At 40.9% G+C, this 19177-nt stretch overlaps 1 protein-coding gene across 4 annotated transcripts; it reads left to right on the forward strand.

The window, feature by feature from the left end:
- Positions 1 to 255: 255 nt before the first annotated feature.
- Positions 256 to 18942, forward strand: armh3 (armadillo like helical domain containing 3). 4 transcript variants are annotated; one of them, XM_028974090.1, is made up of 27 exons: positions 256 to 399; positions 503 to 571; positions 1416 to 1522; positions 1972 to 2028; positions 2507 to 2653; positions 2796 to 2903; positions 3079 to 3171; positions 3937 to 4011; positions 4115 to 4201; positions 4275 to 4331; positions 4736 to 4779; positions 4906 to 4966; positions 5235 to 5281; positions 6172 to 6247; positions 8377 to 8470; positions 9497 to 9598; positions 9691 to 9749; positions 9843 to 9908; positions 10536 to 10605; positions 10715 to 10775; positions 10860 to 10948; positions 11798 to 11880; positions 12389 to 12515; positions 12865 to 12940; positions 15499 to 15577; positions 17152 to 17268; positions 18047 to 18942. In XM_028974090.1, the coding sequence occupies exons 3-27, from the start codon at positions 1424 to 1426 to the stop codon at positions 18137 to 18139; spliced, it is 2067 nt and encodes a 688-aa protein (XP_028829923.1). In that variant the 5' UTR covers positions 256 to 399; positions 503 to 571; positions 1416 to 1423; the 3' UTR covers positions 18140 to 18942. The 4 variants fall into 4 exon arrangements, with proteins under 4 accessions (XP_028829923.1, XP_028829925.1, XP_028829924.1 ...); XM_028974092.1 differs by having other exon boundaries at positions 508 to 571; XM_028974091.1 differs by having other exon boundaries at positions 256 to 571.
- The last annotated feature ends 235 nt before the right edge of the window (positions 18943 to 19177 follow it).

Below are 19177 nucleotides of genomic sequence, written 5' to 3' on the forward strand. Positions count from 1 at the left end.
CAGAACAAAAGCCTTTTCATTAAGTCATCCTCAAATTCCAATTTTAGCCTTATGAGCAAGTAGAGTCATTAATTTATACAGACATGGTTGGTATTGCCATAGGAGCGCAGCAGCAGAAACAAATGTGCGTCAAATTGTGCTTTCAGGGACCTTGCATGTAAATATTCACACTGTTTCACTCTTCGTAGAGAAAGTCAGTCATTTCCTGTTGGTTTTGACACTCTCGGCCCCTCATATGGAAACAAGCATGTCTGCCTTGTGGAAGTGACGTTGTGCAGATCGAACCAGTCGCTGTACTCCGCTTCACAGTTAGCTAGCTGAGCAAGCGTTGTCTTTATATATATTTTTTTGACTAATTTAAAAAAATCTGGCCCAAGCAGGAGTGTCCCAATCATTTGGGTGAATGCACACTAACCCCTGCATTGGGAGACAACTTTAGCCATTCTGCACCAGCCAGTGGTTAGCTGCTTAGCTTACTGACACTGCTTTACCTTTTCCTCAGATTAGTTATTTGCGAATGTGAATCGGCCGTCCCGCGGAATGGGACAGTGAGAATAAACGATTTGATAAGGTATCGGCATTTTTTCTTAATTTTTGTTGCTTGGTTTGGTAGATTTCGCAGCGTCAGTGGCGAAAAGGCTGGCTAGCATGGTAATGAAACAAATTTGTTAGCCCCCCAAATGTAATTCTGTTCTAATCGATCGGAAAGCTCGGAGTGTGTCGTGTTCTTATTTTAAACCGGGCGATGTGGTTCCGAGGTTGTCATTTGTAAAGAAATGTGCGTTGAGAAATGTGCCACATTTGTTAGCCGGTTAGCCGCCTGAACTTGAGCCTTTATTCGAATGACTCTCCATCCCTAAACTTTCTTTTATCTTCTGCCTTTGGATCACGGCGTGCAGTTTAATGGAAGTAAAGTTGGAACTTATACTGCAGAAGGAAGAAGAGAATAAGAAACCTGCGTGGTTCGACAGGCCTGTATCCGGTTGCGCAAGACTGATCTGAGGAATTTTCAAAATTTCTCTCATCCAAACTCCATACAACAATTGCGCAATATGACAGACAATTTTACACTTCCCCACCACTCTTCTAAATCCATTCAGGATGATCAGATTATGATTTGACAACTGGCTGCCCTGGGAAGACTAAAAGTGCGTGATGCTGGGTGGTAGTAGCCTAGTTGGTAGCAAACGCGCCTATGAACCAGAAGACCCAGTTCAAATCCCGCTTACTACCATTGTGTCCCTTAGCAAGACACTTAACCCTAAAAAATTGCTCCGGGGGGACTGTCCCTGTAACTACTGATTGTAAGTCGCTCTGAATAAGGGCGTCTGATAAATGCCTTAAATGTAAACCCCACACATCTTATATGACCGTGTGTGTGTGTGTGTGTGTGTGTGTGTGTGTGAGTCCTGCAGGAGTAGTCATGGCTCAGGTGGAGAAGAAAGCAGGCCTGCTGAGGAGGACCTCATCCAAGAAACCCCTCAAAGAGAAGGTGGTACTGATGTATGATGAGATCTTTGCGGTAAGTCTGGTAAATGGCAGCCGGATGGGCTCATGCCATAAAACACATCACATGACTGATTAATCCCAGTCCCAGGGCAGGGATGTGTCAGATTTCCATCTCCCAAGCTGCTTTTCCTGCCATTTTTGCTCCACCACCTATGTAGCCAAATACATTAGATTTGTTAATCACATTAAATTACCATTGAGTTTGTCCCCAGTGGGTACCAGCATGTTCTGTATTGATTTGTAGTTTTTCCACTTATGGCAGCATTGTGTATGGACATAGCTGAAATATGTTTTTAGTAGCTTCTGGTTCTGTTTGCCCAAATGACATTCATTGAAAAGTGACCCATGGCATGCACATCATGCTAGAAACAGTGGTTGTTTCAGAACGTGAGGGCTGCTCGGATCCACCAGAAAAAAGGGGAAAATGACGTAATGTTTTTGCGTATCTCTTTACTCTTGCAGAAAGATAATCCCACTAAGACAAACCCACATTTCTGGGATGAGCTCTTCCTAATGAAGGTGAGGTGGTGTACCGTCTGAGCAGGGGCGGTCCTAGACCCCCACACACAAATACATAAAACATATTAAGAATTGTACATTTAAATATTTATTGTAAAACCCGTTGTCGGAACCATACTGAAATTGTTTTTCTGCAATTTTGCACAACCCAGGAAAAATTAATTGCCATACAATGGGCTTGCGCTGCCATTTATTATGGATGAAATGTGCTGTATTTGGAAGCTGCAGCTTCCAAATAAGATAATCTTGTCATATGTCAGATCATTAACAAGTTGTGAATTATCTTTGATTGCAGTCTACCTCCAGATTGTTCTGTTTTCTGCTTAGAAGCAACAATGAAAGACATTTGTTTAGAATGAAATTTGAATCCAGTTCCATTGCTCCAGTGTTATAAGGCATTTGTAACATACCCGGTCAGAGCCCATATTGTGCAGTGGTCAGTCTGTTTATTCTGCCGTCACTGTCTTGCCTTGTCCAGGTGAACCTGGAATACCTTGAGGCCAAACTGGAGTCCCTTGATGGTGAAGAAGTGATGAAAATCCAAGACAACATCAATAGCCTGTTCCACCACTGTGTACAGGCGCTCGGAGAGGAGCACCAGATCAAGGTGGTTAACGCCCTGCAGGTATTGAGTTAACCTTCTTTTTTGCACCATACTTTGCAGAGACTTTTTTTTTTTTTTTTTTTTTTTTTTTAATTCTCTTTTTTTTTTTCCCCACCGTTCCAAGGTTCCCATGTTTTTCTGCTGCTGTCTTGTCTTTCCACAGACCCTTTGTGCTCTATTTAGAGGAGTACACCAGAAAAACAAATCAGCGTCGGGCTTTGACATCATCAACATGCTAATGGGCTTTGATAAGGCTGAGCACCGCATGAAGGTGATAAATTTTTTATAGTACAATTAATCATAGAAATGCAAGAAACACAGATTTAACTAAATAGATGTCTTAGCAGTCCAAATTAATGTCTGTGTGCAAGGGCCCATATAAAGATTGTGATGATGGTCCAACGCTGCTCAGCTCTAATCTCTGTGTTTTGCTGTGTGTCCTGTAGGACCTGATGGAGAGCCTGAACACTTTGCTGTGTGGAGAGAGCTCCGACAGCCTGAAGAGCTTGTGTCTAAAGCTGCTGCTGTGTTTGGTGACGGTAAGTTTAGTGATGTCTTCTACAGGTACTGTAGACATCACAGATACTGTTCATAGCATCACTGTCATCCATTTCAACAGCATGCTGACTTCAAAGAGAATTATAATATTTTTAAAGTGGACTTTTTGCTGGTATATGAGGCATATAATATGAGGTATATTTACATGTTTGGCATTTTCCAGAATGCTTTTATCTAGAGCGCCTTACAATAGTAGTTACATGGGGGTTGTAGTAGCCTAGTGGGTAACACACTCACCTATGAACCAGAAGACCCAGGTTCAAATCCTGCTTACTACCATTGTGTCCCTGAGCAAGACACTTAACCCTAAGGGGGACTGTCCCCTGTAACTACTGATTGTAAGTTGCTCTGGATAAGGGATAAGGGCGTCTGATAAATGCCGTAAATGTAAATGGACAGTCCCTCTGGAGACACTCAGGGTTAAGTGTCTTATTCAGGGACACAATGGTAGTAAGTGGGATTTGAACCTGGGTCTCCTGGTTCATAGGCGAGTGTGCTACCCACTAGGCTACTACCACCTTGGTTGGTAGAGTTGTGAGTGCATGGGAGGGAATTGGTTTACTGACTCGTGTTAGTAGTTGACTGTAGTTGCATTACTTATTTTCTCTGGTCAACCTATTATGTGACATACCAGAACAACTTAAGCTTGTGGAGCTTTGGCAAGTTTTTGTGACATTAAATCTCAGTAATATCGAAATATATCAAGTTATGAATGCAAAAGATAAGAATTTTGTTTTGTTTTTCAGGTGACTGATAACATCAGTCAGAACACCATACTGGAGTATGTGATGATCAATAGTATCTTTGAAGCCATTCTGCAGGTAATAAAAAAATTCTGCTAATGTAATGTAATAAAGTGATTTAAAGGGAAGGAATTGGTATGGAAATAAGTTGTTGTGACTGACATTGGTCTTCTGCTGTCAGATCCTGTCAGACGTGTCCAGCAGGAGGCAGCATGGTTACGATGCGGTCGTTCTCCTGGCTCTTCTGGTCAACTACAGGAAATACGAGGTGATGACATGGCATGTAATTGATAGTCTTACTATATTTATGAATCATTTCATTTTTTACATTTTTTTGGCAGTCTGTGAATCCCTACATTGTGAAGTTGTCCATACTGGATGATGAACCAACACTGGATGTAAGTATTTAAGTTGTTACTCCCTCCTGTTCACCAGGAAATGTCTTGGTCTTGTGAACACAACACAATATATTACAAATGCATCATTTTACATATTTGATCTATGTGTTAATTTCAAGAATGAGCTGATTAGACTTTGGTGTTTGAATGGTCTTGTGAGCTCAAAACATGGTAAAAGGTTTACCTACTCAGTGGTGCTGAGTACCCATAAATAAATAATGACTTGGTTGTTGATTGCTGGTGGGTTGAATCATTAGAATGATGTTACTCATTACGGTAAGAGAGGATTGGTTTTTGCAACTCATTATCTACTCTCATTAGTAGCCGTAATGTGTAGATAAAACAACTTAACCCTAATTGAAAGTTGCACCGAATCAATAAAACATTATTTTCTTTGCATCCAGGGAATGGGGATGGTTGTTCATCAGGCGCTGACAGAATACAATAGGTAAAGCTTCGGCTTTTCAGGTTAAACACTTTGCTGTGGCACTTTGTATTGTCTTTTGTCAGTCTCATTCTCCGGCAAATCCCTGCCCCTGCCTGGCCTTTCTAATCTGCCCCTTTTCATGTGCAGGCAGTATAAAGACAAAGAAGAGGAAAATCAAGGAGGCTTTTTCTCCACTCTGACCAGTATGGTAATAGCCTCTTTCCTGGAGTTTTATGTGGTTACGAGGGCTGAGCAACAAAAGAGTGAATATATGACGAGACAGAAATTCGGTATTCACTATGACCATATGCTACAGATGTACTACCAATGTAAATTTATTACAAATGTACTGGGCACATGCTGGAATCTTCAGTATATTGGTGTGACAAATTCTAAGATATATTTGCAGCAAATTATATGAGTGAAGTGTAGGTAGAGGGTGTGTCTGAATGTGCTATTCTCTGTTCTGTCCACAGGTGGGCAGCATGTTCATTGCGGACACGGATGAGAAGCTCTCAGTTCAGTAAGTGTTTGGAACAGGTTAGAGTCTCGGCTCTGACATATCCCAGGTCAATGTCTGAAGTGATTTCAGTTACCAAAAATACAGCATATGAGATTCTATCTAAAATTGTAGTCCTAGGTTGATGAGAGCTCCTCATTACCGTGACCTCACAAACCAAAATTTTCATGAATGGGGATATTTAAGAAACTCTTTTTTTTTTCTTTTCTTCCTCCATTTGTGGCGCCCCTGGATGGATGGTGCCCTTAGCATTTGCCTGTATTGCCAATTCTGTGGGCTGGTCCTGATTTTTAGACACTGTAAACATACTGGTCCTAGACTCCCACCGTAGTCACAATGCACTACATTTGCTTAGTCATATTTCCTCGGCTTAGCCTTCGAGAGGCTTAAGTTTCTCTCATTATCTCCGTCTTTCTATCCCAGTTTGTTCACTGCACGTCATATGTCTCTTGTTTGGTGCAAAAAAACACCCTACTCCCTGCAGCAAAAAAGCATGTTCATGGAGTCACACGCGCCCCCTGGTATTGCTCTGAACTATTTGAGAAGCACTGCCTTAATGTAAGAAGCATTAACACTCTCAATTTTATATATGCCTTGATACATTTGTGGTCTATTTCTGTTGTAAAACTCCCTTTAGAGTGATATACGGACTGGTGTGAAATGCGGGTGTGCTCAGTCATTAGTGATTAAATGTTTAGTTTCAAATAATTTTGTTCCATCTGATGGAAAGACAAAACAAAAATGGATGTTTTCTTTTTATACTGAGCAGCAAGTCAATGTATTCCTAGAGTCGCCTGAATATTAAAGAGGTTGGGGAATTCCATGTGCCTGCTGACTGTATTAGGATGGAGGTGGATGTTGCAAAGTAACTCTGACCTCTTAATGACTTTCAGGACTAATGAGGCCATACTGTTGGCACTGTATGAGGCGGTTCACCTGAACAGGAACTTCATCACTGTTCTTGCACAAGTGAGTGTGTGTATGTGCTTTGTTCTATTGCATGGTACAAGTTTGACTTGATTGAATTCTGCTTATAATGGACAATATTATGGAACAGCTCACCTTGGTCAAACAATATGCAAGACTGCCACACTGGCCACACGGTAGCACGGTTGTTAGAGACATGTCCTTATATCTCCGAGGTTGTGAGTTTGAATCTCTGATCTGAGTTTAAACACTTAACTTGTGTGGAGTTGTCTCGGGCTTCGTCCGAGTTCTCTGGTTTCCTGCTTTCCTTTGGTGAGTGAATGTTGTGTGTGTGCACCCTGCAGTGGGCTGGGTCCCTGAGAATAACTAAGAGGTAATGTATAGTCGGGCTGCACGATAGGGTTCGTTATCGCGATAACAGTATACAGTATACAAAGAGTTGCGATAAATGAAATAATTGCATACTATATACTATTGTGACGAGCCGTTGCCGCAAGGTCAGGAAAGGAGAAATCGGCTCAATCATGAGGGTTTCGAAATAACGCTTTTTATTGAACGGAATCCAGTATGTGGCGCCAACAGCCAATAACTACTCCTCCGGATTCCAAATAACAGGGAGGCATCTCTTCTTCTCCTCCAGACCTACACCACTACGTCCCGGTGTAAAGTTTCTCCCCTTGCACACGCTACATTAAATCCCCATAACACACACATCCCAAACCCCAACAGAACACATTTACCCGTAACATGGTTAACTATTTGCAGTCCCCGGGCACGTCCGTCCCGTCTGCGCGAATCTCACCCGCAAGGCATGCTGGTCCCAACTCATGGCCAGCCTTCACTGACACACGAAATATTGTATGTGAAAAACAGTATGCGAGGCAAGTAGTATGCGCTGTACTTCTGCGCGTGTGGACTGGACACCGACACCGGGCTGGAACCGGACGAGCTGAGTGGATGAGCATAGTATTCGAAAAACAGTAGACGAGAAGTACCCGGATGACCTACTACTTCCAGACGATCTCTGTAGTAGCCATTCGATGGACACTACACTATCCCATAAGGCAGCGGGAGAGGCGGCGTCATATTTGAAACATGGCGGGAAACGGCTCTTTTCAAATGTAAAATGTAAAAATGTAATTCATAGTAATACTCAAGTAGTATGTGAATTTGGATGCAGCATTAATTTATGTGCCAAGCATTTGTGTGTCCAAATTTTATTTATGTGAATGTTGACAATATGTTAGTGTTTCCACTACATACCAATTTATTTGAGACCTGTACACTTTGTTTTTAATAGTATTTTCTTATTTCATTTTGATTTAATAATATTATTAGCATGGCAAGGAAATATTTTGTTTAAAAGATGCTCTTGTTTTAAGACACTAGTGATTAGTGTATGGTTACATGTAAATAAAAAGTAATCTTTGAAAGCAATTATTGTGTTGGCAGGTCTATGGTAACAGCAAACCAGAAATCAGAATATCTGCTGAGGTTTTTAAGTCATTCATAATGTTATGAAGTCTAAATATTTGCAGCTTCCTTGACACATTGTTTCTTTTTAGCCTGAATTAGATTTAATTAGATCAGGTGAATATATATTACATGTTTATTTTAGAATGATCATTACATATATAAATAATTTTTTTTAAATAGCTAATAATGATTAGAACATTTCTCTAGGGAAATGTTATATCGCAAGAAATACCGTTATCGCAATATTCAACAACAATACCGCATATTTTCCCAATATCGTGCAGTCCTAATGTATAGTGAGTAACAGTAACCGTACATTTAGTAAACGTGATTTAGTTTAGATTTAGATTCTTATCAGTCCTTTGCCCAGTTTAAAGCCATCTTTAAATTTACCAACTATTATTCATTTACAGCATATCAGACACACTTATCCAGAGCGACTTACAATCTGTAGTTACAGGGACAGTCCCCCTGGAGTAATTTAATGTTAAGTGTCTTGCTCAGGGACACAATGGTAGTAAGTGGAATTTGAACCTGGGTCTTCTGGTTCATAGGCGAATGTGTTACCTAGGCCACTACCACCCTGCTACTACCATTATTCATGGTCCACAGTCACTTTTGAGTTGTAATTTGCAGTAACGCAGTAAAGTTTTGTACTTATTTGTTTACCCCTACCACATTTCTGTCAATCTCAGAGTCACCCGGAGATCAACATGGCGACTACACCTGCTATTGCTGCACCTACCACACCCACAACACCCTTGGGGACAACCCCGCCTTCCCTTGATAGTAAGTATTCACCAATGAGGACAGCCACTCGTTGCAGCCACAAAGTTCACAGAGTTTACATTTACAGCATTCATCAGACGCCCTTATCCAGAGTGACTTACAATCAGTAGTTACAGGGACAGTCCCCCTGGAGCAACTTAGGGTTAAGTGCCTTGCTCAGGGAATGGTAGTAAGTGGGGTTTGAACCTGGGTCTTCTGGTTCATATGTGAGTGTGTTACCCACTAGGCTACTACCACCCCAGAGTTTATGTTAGCAAGCGGGGAGGAGAAATCCTTGCAAAAGTTTGTATTTGGAGTTATTCTCTCCTCTTCTAAAAACTTCCAATGTGTGCACACGTGCAGGCCCTTTTTTGTCATTCATTTTTGATAAAGCTCCAATGCCTGTAAATTTTTAAACATACCTGTAATGCTATGTTATTGCAAGTTATTCTCCAAAATAAGTTGGTCCAATGTGGTTCTAAGGAATTATTAAAAGGAAAAATAAAGAACCTTCTCGGGTTCATCAGTCGGAACCTTGAGAGAACTGTGGCATTATCTGTGTTAACAGATTATTTTCTAAAGGTAGATGAACTTTAATGAATAGGCAGAGTGTAAGAGAAAAGACTAGACCAATCATACTAAAACACTTTTCCAAACTTAGGGACGGACAAATGAGAATTTAAATGGGCACAGCCTTGTGCTTCACATTCATTTGGAGCTAATGTGACCGTGTGTGTGTGTTGCAACTACCAGTACTAGTTACCATCTCCTCTTAGGCTGTGCTTCTGACTGCTCTATAGCTAAAACCAAAAACCCATTTCCTGCATGAAATATTCATCTTCACCCCCTCATACAGCAATGAATCTTTCAGTTAGATGCATCATGCCACTTCATGTGAGAGAAGTCCCATTGGAGCCCTGCTGGGATCGTTTCGTGATGATGATGATTTTGCATTTTCCCCCAGAACGCTCAGCACATATTTCATATCCATATACCTTATATATGAAATATATATGAAATAACTTTCGGGTTTTCCTTGCTACTTAGTGATGAACTCAACTGAGTTACCCTTGGACCCCAACCTCCAGACCAGTAATCTGCTCATCACTTTTTTGAAGTACTCGTCTATTGTCATGCAGGATACCAAAGGTATTACCAGACATCTGCTTCTCTCCCACATGCCATTTACATCTCATCTCATCTGAGTCTCATCTTCTCACTGTTCTTATCTCTGTTTGCAGATGAGCATAGACTGAACAGCGCTCGACTGTGTCTCATTATCCTCACATGTATAGCTGAGGTGGGCTTTTTTGGGGTTTGTTTAATGGATGAACAGTTGATTTATTGCTATCTTCCTGTCTGCGATTGTTAAGATGAGTCTCTGGTTTGGCAGGACCAGTATGCTGATGCCATTCTACATGACGATAACATGAATTTCAGAGTCAACCTGCACAGAATGGTAAGGCTGAGCACAGCTGAGTGATTGGTAGTGATGTAACAATGCACCGTGATTTGGCTAAAAATCCATGTAAAAATTGCAATTTGATTTTTAAAATTGAAAAGCAAAGTCGTAAAAAAACATGGACATGGGAAGCTGAACAATGTTCGGCCCACACATTAAACCCCCCATGTCATGTGTCTGCTGGTTCTAATCAGGCCAGTTGTGTCTTCTGTTCTTCCATCACTGTGTTGGAATCCAGCTAAATATGCTAAACTTAAAGTGATTTATTTAATTTTTTTACTTTTGTTTAGGCAATTACATTATATATGTATATACACACACATATGTATGTATGTATGTATGTATTATTTTAAATAAATTATTTTGTTATAAATGATAATAAAATTGCATGTTTTGATTAAATTGAAACTATAAACATATTCAGTCATAATTTGTCAGCTGCTATTTCTGTTAAAACATACTTTGTTTTACTTTGAATTTAAAATCTGTATATGAATGCAATGGCTGTTGTGCAGTACAGTTCAGTGAAGACCAATTCCAGAATGTCCAGTATCCTTCATCAGCAGAAAATATTTAGCTGTAACATGTGCATTTTCTTATGTCATTTGTTTAATTTTTCTTCAGCCAATGAGGCACCGTAAAAAAGCTGCAGACAAGAACATGCCTTCCAGACCCCTAGTGTGTGCGGTTCTGGGTGAGTCACCTGTTTGTTTTCAGTGTTTGTATCATAATTCAAAATGTTTTTTATGTAAACATGTTCAGAAGGAGCTTAGTGACTGACGCTCATTCTGTGTCTGCTGCAGACCTGATGGTGGAGTTTATAGTCACACACATGATGAAAGATTTCCCAATGGACCTTTATTTGTAAGAGACATTCAATCAACTTGTACTGTCAGCCCTGCTGCTGATGAAGGTGAGTTTAATGAGCTGCTGCTTATGTGGCTGCAGGCGCTGTGTGCAGATCATTCACAAGCTTATCTGCTACCAGAAGAGAAGTAGGATCCGCCTGCATTACACCTGGAGAGAGCTTTGGTCGGGTAGGGAACTGCGTACTTTTGCCTGCCTGCCAGTCAGTCTGTCTTTACATTGTATACTGAATAAGCTGTATGTGCATTTTATTAATTAGAGATGTCATTTTGGTAATAAAATAAAATCGCATCAACAGTAACTGCAAATCCAGAACATATTTAGCTCTTTTTTTTAAAACATTAACAACATGTGGAATTCTCACTCCTCAGTAAAACAGTTACTGTTTGTCATTAACAGTAAAACAGTTATTATATTAATTAGCTATTATTGCAACATTATATTATACAGTACATTTCAGTATTCTGGTTATCAGCATGGCAAACCATATTAAACTATAATAAAACAATACAGTGCTTCATTTTTTGTTGAAAGTAAGTCTCCATGCATTCTAAGTGTACACTGTGTGTGTTTGTGAGAGAGTGTGATTGTAATGATTCTTTGAATCAAAGAACTATAATGAGGGTTTCAAACCTAAATATGTGTTAAGGAAGGCAACAGGAGAATGAAGAAAACCAAAAGCTGATGATCCATAATTAGAATGCAAATAACTATGGCAACTCGTAAGATTTTAATGCCTGGTCCCTTGAGATCGCCTGTCCCTCCAGAGAGGAGTGTAATGAGAAAAGGGGTGAGAGACCAAATAATGAGTGAATAAAACTGTTTCCCTTGTGGTTCTAGAATCCCAACCTGCTCAGGGCATCTGCCGTGTTGAATTTGAATACATGAAGCCGGCATTTATTTGCTTTTCTCACAATTTCCCTTTTATTTTTTTTTGTGTAGACCCGATCAAACTGCTTTTCATTCTCGTACTTTCCTGCCTTCATGCTCAATTAATCTCCCCCTCTCTCTTTCCTCAGCCCTCATCAATCTGCTGAAGTTCCTGCTGTCCAATGAAACTGTCCTGCTGGCTAAGCACAACATTTTCCACTTGGCTTTGCTGGTAGGTGACAGAGGCCCGTGGAGATCAAAAGGCCTTTGAGACCATGGGTGTGTTTGCAGCCTTAGGATGGCCTCAAGATGGAAATGAACTACATTTTTCATTTATATATATATATATATATATATACACACACACACACACGCACGCACGCGCGCTGCAGTACTATTAAATGTCCCCTATTATTTCCACGATTGCCTGCTCAACTTCTATTGGCTGCTCTCCTCGTCTGTCCTCTCTTCTCCTCATTTGCATTTAAAGCTACAGACACCGAAACTGTGCGTCCTGGGGAAATCACATAGTGGGACTGGATAAAAGTGGCTGTAATTCTGCATAAAGGCTGAATATCTGAAAGAGACTTTAGATACAGTATCAGGCGACACTAAGACATCTTTGCTGGAGTTAAGCTTGGAGCTATAGGTTTCATCGGAAAATTTTAATGCTATTGACCTGCATCTAAAAATTTCACGATGAAGAAGCTCTACCTATTCCGTTTTCTCTCTTTCTGTAGGTGATAAACCTCTTCAACATGTTCATCACATACGGAGACACCTTCCTCCCAACTCCTAGCAGCTATGATGAGCTTTATTATGAGATTGTCCGGATGCACCAGGTCTTCGACAACCTCCACTGCATGGGTGGGTCTCTGAGGAGATTAGTTTGCTTTAATAATAATTCTTTTTATTTAAGGAGCACTTTTAAATGTTCGAAAAGTCACTTTACGTAAAATTGAAGAGTAAAAAAAAATATTTCACTTCAACTTTTACAGTTCATTGATTAAAGCACATACTTATTAGCAAATAGTCTAAAACCAACGTATTTAAAACTTACATAAGGACACAATATTAGTAAAAACAGATAAGTGGTTCATGTGTATACAGTGCGTAAAGGCTACATCGGTTAGGTAGTATCACTTTTATGTTGTGTTACTCAGTCATGTTATCGGTGTGCAGAATGGAGTTTGATTTATCTATCTTTCATTATTAGTTCTCAGAGTCTCCACCAATACTGGCCAATGGAAGGAACCAGCCAGCAAAGTCACTCACGCGCTAGTCAACATTCGGTAGGAGTTCTACATCCACTCCTTCCCCTTTCTCTCTCTCTATACTCCCTCTCATTAATTTGCTAGGTCGTCAATCACTGTGCTGCAGTTCTCGCAGAAGACAAGCTGCTACCCGTGCTCCCTTGCCCTGGCCCGTACTCCCTCGCCCTGGCCCTGCTGCCCGTGCTCCCTCGCCCTGGCCCTGCTGCCCATGCTCCCTCGCCCTGGCCGCAGCCCGTGCTCTCTCGCTTGGCCCAGAAGTTCATACCCCCTCCCTCAGCATTTTCTCAGTGTCTGCACTTAAGAGCTATTTCATCAGGTTGTAATTGATTTAGATTGGAGTCTTTTGTTTCTGGTGTGGCTGCTGGACCCCCATTGATCTGCCTTAATGTTCTGCACAATTAGAGCAGCCTGTGAGTGGAGAGGCCTTTACTTTTTCCGATATGGATGTGCTGGGGAGACGTATTGTGTGCAGACACAAAACTGTATTAAGACACTATGTGCTGTAAAAAATGTAAAAAAAAAATTGGAATATTTCAAGTTATTGCTACATGTAAATTGATGTCTATGTCTACATTTTCTTGTTCTGGTTCAGTAGAAGCCAGGCACAGGATATTAAGCAGACACCAGTTGTATTTCTTAATGATCCTCTCAGATGTAAAATGGAACAGCCCAGCAGATTTAAGGCCCTGTGATAATGACTTTGACCCCACTGTACATCAGTAGTCATCATGGCTTCGGGGAGATTTCCTGGCTGGCCCCATCAGAAAATGCCTTGCTCTGTTTCACCAAAAAAAGACCAGCACAGGTTCTTCATTTACTTCAGCTCATTTCTTTCCTTTATTTATTTCTTACCGAATTATGCTTTTGCTATTTTGGGCTTGTGTGTCTTCTGCCTGTCTGCCTTCCTCACATTGAGACGTGCTGTTTCACGTGCGTACCACAGGGATTTTTGTTCATTTCTAAGAGTGCTAGCTCCAAACCTCGCCAAAATAATCTTTATTTGTATGACAGATGACAGTACTGTTTGTTCTTCTTGAATTTCTTCTCTAAACACCTCAGCCGATGAATAGCACATGCCTTGTTATCTGGAAGGTTAGGCCTTTCACTCTTGAATGGGAGTGGCATCTCATAATGACCATCTTCCTTAAGCCTCATGCCCCTTTTTATATATGCACCCGTGCCGTCTGCACATGCGTTGCTGCAGATTGGCGCCACTGAAGAAAGGAGAAATAAAAAGTTAAAAGACAGAGGAAATAAGCAAAGTAATGTTGAGAGGAACTACAGCCATATAATAATAAATTATTTAGCCTCTCATGGATGTCAGCTCACGAGGTTTGTTGACTTAAATATAAAATTGTAAAACGCTTTCTGAACGTTGTGGATAAACAACTGTAAAAACACTAGGCGCTTTGTAAAGGTAGTACAAATGAAGATCAGATCATATGTTGAATCGGCTGTGCACTGTGATCAGTCTGGGCCAGTAGTAACGTGTGGTTTGGATATCCAGACTTCTTAAGAACACAGGAAAACCTGTGAATTTGTGGTCATCTGGGTCACTTGTGAGTTAGTTACACTCTGGTCTTTCTTGACATGAATATAACACACTTCCAGCATATAACACACTTTTGTGTTTTCAGAGTGAGAGAGTTTTTCATTTCTTTCAATTCTACAGTGCTATGAATGGAAAAAATGACTTTAACCAACTCACTTTTTATGCACTTGCAAATTTGATCACATTCAAATTTTCCTCTGCGTTTATCTAATCAAAACGCTGCTACGAAGAAAATATGAGGGTTTTGAACCTGGGTTTCCTTAGTGGTGGAAGTGCCTTGACCCTGACCTCTGATGGTCCCAACCCTATTATGCCTCTGGGGGCAATTTCTTCCGCTTACTTTTACGAGTGGGCTCAAATCTAATTAGCTTGTGCCTTTAAAGCAATGGTTATGTAAGTCATTAGTTAAATCAGTGGGAGTTGGGTGCATGGCTAGAATAAAAAGCACCATACTGTAAAACGATTCTGTTTCAAGGCATCAGAAAGCTCTCACGGTGTAATGGAGCGCCATTACACTACAGTTTGCACGATTATGCTGGGGGCAGCAGCGTCATGCTTTACATCACGAACACAGAACGGGTTTCAGAAGATGACTAGCTTCATTAGGATTCATGTCTGACTTTTTGCTTAGTGAGGTGATGCTGTCACATAAGATGCTTGTGGTGCGTGCACATAGACCCACACACAGCAATTAGGGTGTGATTGCAATAGCTTTACCATGGAGAGTGTTACTTGTACATGTATTCTTGTACATCTTACACATTCAGAAAAGCAGAAGTACTGGTGTGAATATTTTGATGTGTAGGTTTATCAAGAACCCCACCCCACTTTGTGGCATTATGTGTCTGGGCGTGGTTGGGAGTCTTGTCTTTAAAATACATGCTTTCTAAGCACTCTTATGATGGGGGAAGGCTGATTTAGTTTTTAATGCATGCACTTTCATTCACTGTTCTTTCTATAATTCAGAAAAATTACTGGTTCATTTTAATCTCTGCATACCTTTTGGGGTATCTTTGTGTTTCAGGGCCATCATAAACCATTTCAACCCCAAGATTGAGTCCTATGCAGCAGTGAACCACATCTCTCAGCTTTCCGAGGATCAGGTGAGCAGACTGGACAGTAGCTTGGTTTGAGATGTACAAATGTACAAATTCTTTTAAAGCAGATGCCTCTGCAATGTGAATTTCAGAATGCCTACGTATTACCCTGGGTGTAAAAACCTTGAATGAACTGAAACTGTGTTCCATTAGGCCTTTTCCAAGGTCATCAGAGTTAAAGCCCCTGACCTGAAGTAAATGTTGATGTGCGCCAGTGCGCCAGCTCCCCTTATTAAACTCCAATTACCTTCGGTAATCACATTCCACACAAAAAGCTCTGGCGATAAGTGGGTCGCAGAGATGACCTCCATTCTCAGCTTTTCCACTGATGCGCGTGTGTGTGTGTGTGTGTGTGTGTGTGTGTGTGTGTGTGAGAAAGAGACTTCAGAGTGAGTCCAGAGCCATTGTTTCTCAGCCTCATCTGGCTGTTGTCCTGTGGGGACTGTAATGGGTCTAATTAGATAAATGATGTGACAAAGTGAGAGAGTCTCTGATTGAGAACAAATGACTATTCCAAAGTCTTCACATGTTGACTACATCACTTTGCCCTTGGCACCCTTGACCATGTCACCAGTAATTTAATTATTGAATCAAAGGCTATTGAATTTATATTAAACAGGTGTGACTTATTGGTAGTTTTTATGTTTATGTATCTAGTGTCTATTACTTTGCCTTAAATACCTCTTGAGGTTTGGAATGAGAATGAAAGGACTGAAGTATGGTTGGGCTTGCAACACAGTGCAGCTCATTAAGCTGATCAAAGCGTCAGGTGCTTGGGTGGATTCATTAGCAGGTGCACAGTGTGTGCTGATTGGCCTTTGATCCCACGCTTAATTGAGCCAGGTGGTCGCGTGATATAAGGGACCGTCCCACATACAGTCACATTACACACACACATACATGTACTTATACACATTTCTACGTACATTTCCTGTGCAGTTGCTGCATAAATCAGTCGGAATGGCAGACACACTGTGCGACATCTCCACAGCACACACACTCGACACAAAGGCGCATGTGTACATTATGAAGATAAAAAGGCCTGTCAGCGCTGTGCTTGGCGATGCAGAAAACTGTCAGGCTGAGATGACATGAGCCCTGTTACAGCCCAAAAAACATCATCTTTTTTGGTGCCTGATGAAAGTGCTCTGTTTATATCTCAGAATGTGCTTCCTCTTCATGCTTAAAAAAATCTATTTATTCAGCATTGCTTGAGTATGAATATTTTAGAAAGCACCAAGCACACAGGACCTGGCGTGTGGTTTAAAAGGTTGAGCACAGTAGAAAAACACATTTGTATTCAGTATCATCTACTTCTGAATAGGTTCGATTACATGTTTTCTTTATTGTGAAGACCTCCAGGGCAGATGCCTGTCTGTCCATCTCTAATGCATGGACGCAAATTGTCCACTCTGTCTGGGGAGAGGGTCTCTAAGTGCAATGTTCAAAGGGTTGAATTGTGTCATTGTCATGGTTATATTTTGTATCAATATTATTGATTAATATGGCCACTGTACTGTTCAGCATTTGGATTTTGTGGTGTTTCAGTCCTAATTCTTTTGACTTTCCTTCTTCTGTAGGTTCTGGAAGTTGTTCGCTCCAACTATGACACCCTCACCCTGAAGCTCCAGGATGGACTTGACCAGTTTGAGCGTTACTCTGAGCAACCCAAAGAGGCAGCGTTTTTCAAAGAGCTGGTGAGACTGTGGTGCACTTAGACTGACCTGACATACCATTATGTTCCATTAGCTGTCTGCTTCTGTCCTTTAAATCTTTGGAGGAGCGGAGTGGATTAACAATAAGGGCTACTGGTAACTAGTAAGCAGCAATTTTGATGTGGTTTCTATTTCATCCTGTTAATCCAGAGAGCATAAATGCTGTGATATTATTACAATGTGTCACGATATGATTATTTCATTGTGATACTGTACATATATTGCGATATTCTCTGAAAATGTAAAAACATAGCTGATATGAAAGATGCTGTGTATAATCTGTGCATAGTGGTTATCCCCTGTTGTCAGTATTAGCATTAAACAATGAAACCATGTTTAACAAAACATGTTCTGCTTGAACCAGTGAGTACTTTGCCTGATGAACTAGAGATGTAAGCACGTTTTTGCTTTCATAGTTCAGATCTGTCATATTCTGTTCCACACATTGCCCAAGTGTAAGGTAGTGTGTACAGAGAGAATTTTTTTGTTGGGTTGGGGTTTAACCATTGAGCCTTTCTTCTTTTCTCCTGCTCTGTCTCCACCATTCCCTGACTCGCTGCTGACAGCAGTATGTCTGTAGGTACGGCCTGCAGGTGTGCTGATCTCCACCTGGGGCGATTCTCTGCTTTCTTTAAATTATTAATGTATATTTTGTCTCTCCTGGACCTCTGTCAGCTCCCTACAAGCCTTTTTCTAGTGTGTGCATCAGTAAAGATGATGATGTGTGCTTGACCGTATCTCTTTGTTGCTGTTATTGCAGGTACGCTCTATCAGTCTGAACGTGCGCAAGAACGTCTCTCTCAACACACTGAGCCAAGACATTCTGCTCAAAGAATTCTCATCTATATCCTGAAATGCAGACCCAAAACTGACAGAAGTAATAGACGGGGAGTATGAGTGGGACATCCCTCTACTAATAAAAGCTGCTGTCACCCTCATTTCCTCATTTCATGAACGCTTTCGGAACATGCAGTCTTCCTTGACTTCCACTGGACTGATGTTGTACCTGTACTCTTCCCCAGCGTCCGTCCCTCCTTCATCCCGAAACACTGAAAATGCCTTTGAAATGGACAAATCCTAGAGCGGTTTTCAACACTGGGATAACAAGACTAGTCCTAGGTTCTTACTTTGCTGTCAGTGAGTGAGTGAACAAGAGAGAAAGAGCGAGAGATGCAGATTGTTCTAGTATAGTTTAGTTTCTAATTTACTTCTGGTTCAGCTATGGTTTGCCATCATCTTCACTGGAGCCTGGGGCAGCACAATCATTTGCATTTCATGTTGCTGCTTGAGTTGCAGCAATTCATGGCTTGGAGAGAACAAAAGTGCTCAATCAACAAATTTGACCTGTTATGACAGAAGGCCTAAAACAGAATGCCTTCTTCTGTGCTGTCAGTCCCAGAAAAGCTTGCAATTTCAAGAGATTTTTCCTGGTGGAATAATCTCTTCAGTGGGAGTGTTATTTAAACAGCTGTGCAGCACTATAATGAACAGCAATGTTGTGAATGGAACTATGAAAGCCCATAGTTCCAATTGGACAGTACAGTATCTTCATGAAGATATTTTGCTCTCCCTGCCCCTCAAAAATAATAATAATAGTGGGATTATTTAAGTGTGTATGTGTGTGTGTGTTTTAATTAAAACCCTCATTTGATACTACTTACATTATGTTTTTTTAGTCTTTATTTTTCCACTTGTCAGCTGTCTGTCTGCAGTGTGTGAAAACACATTTTGATCACTGGAGGCTTCATTGCCCATTTTATGGTGTAATGTGAGGATTAAGTTCTTGTTCCATTACATTTACATTTATGGAATTTATCAGACACCTTTATCCGACTTACAATCAGTAGTTACAGGGACAGTCCCCCTGGAGCAACTTATGGTTAAGTGTCTT

Source organism: Denticeps clupeoides, chromosome 3 (assembly GCF_900700375.1).
Source record: "Denticeps clupeoides chromosome 3, fDenClu1.1, whole genome shotgun sequence".
Classification (NCBI taxonomy): Eukaryota; Metazoa; Chordata; class Actinopteri; order Clupeiformes; family Denticipitidae; genus Denticeps; species Denticeps clupeoides.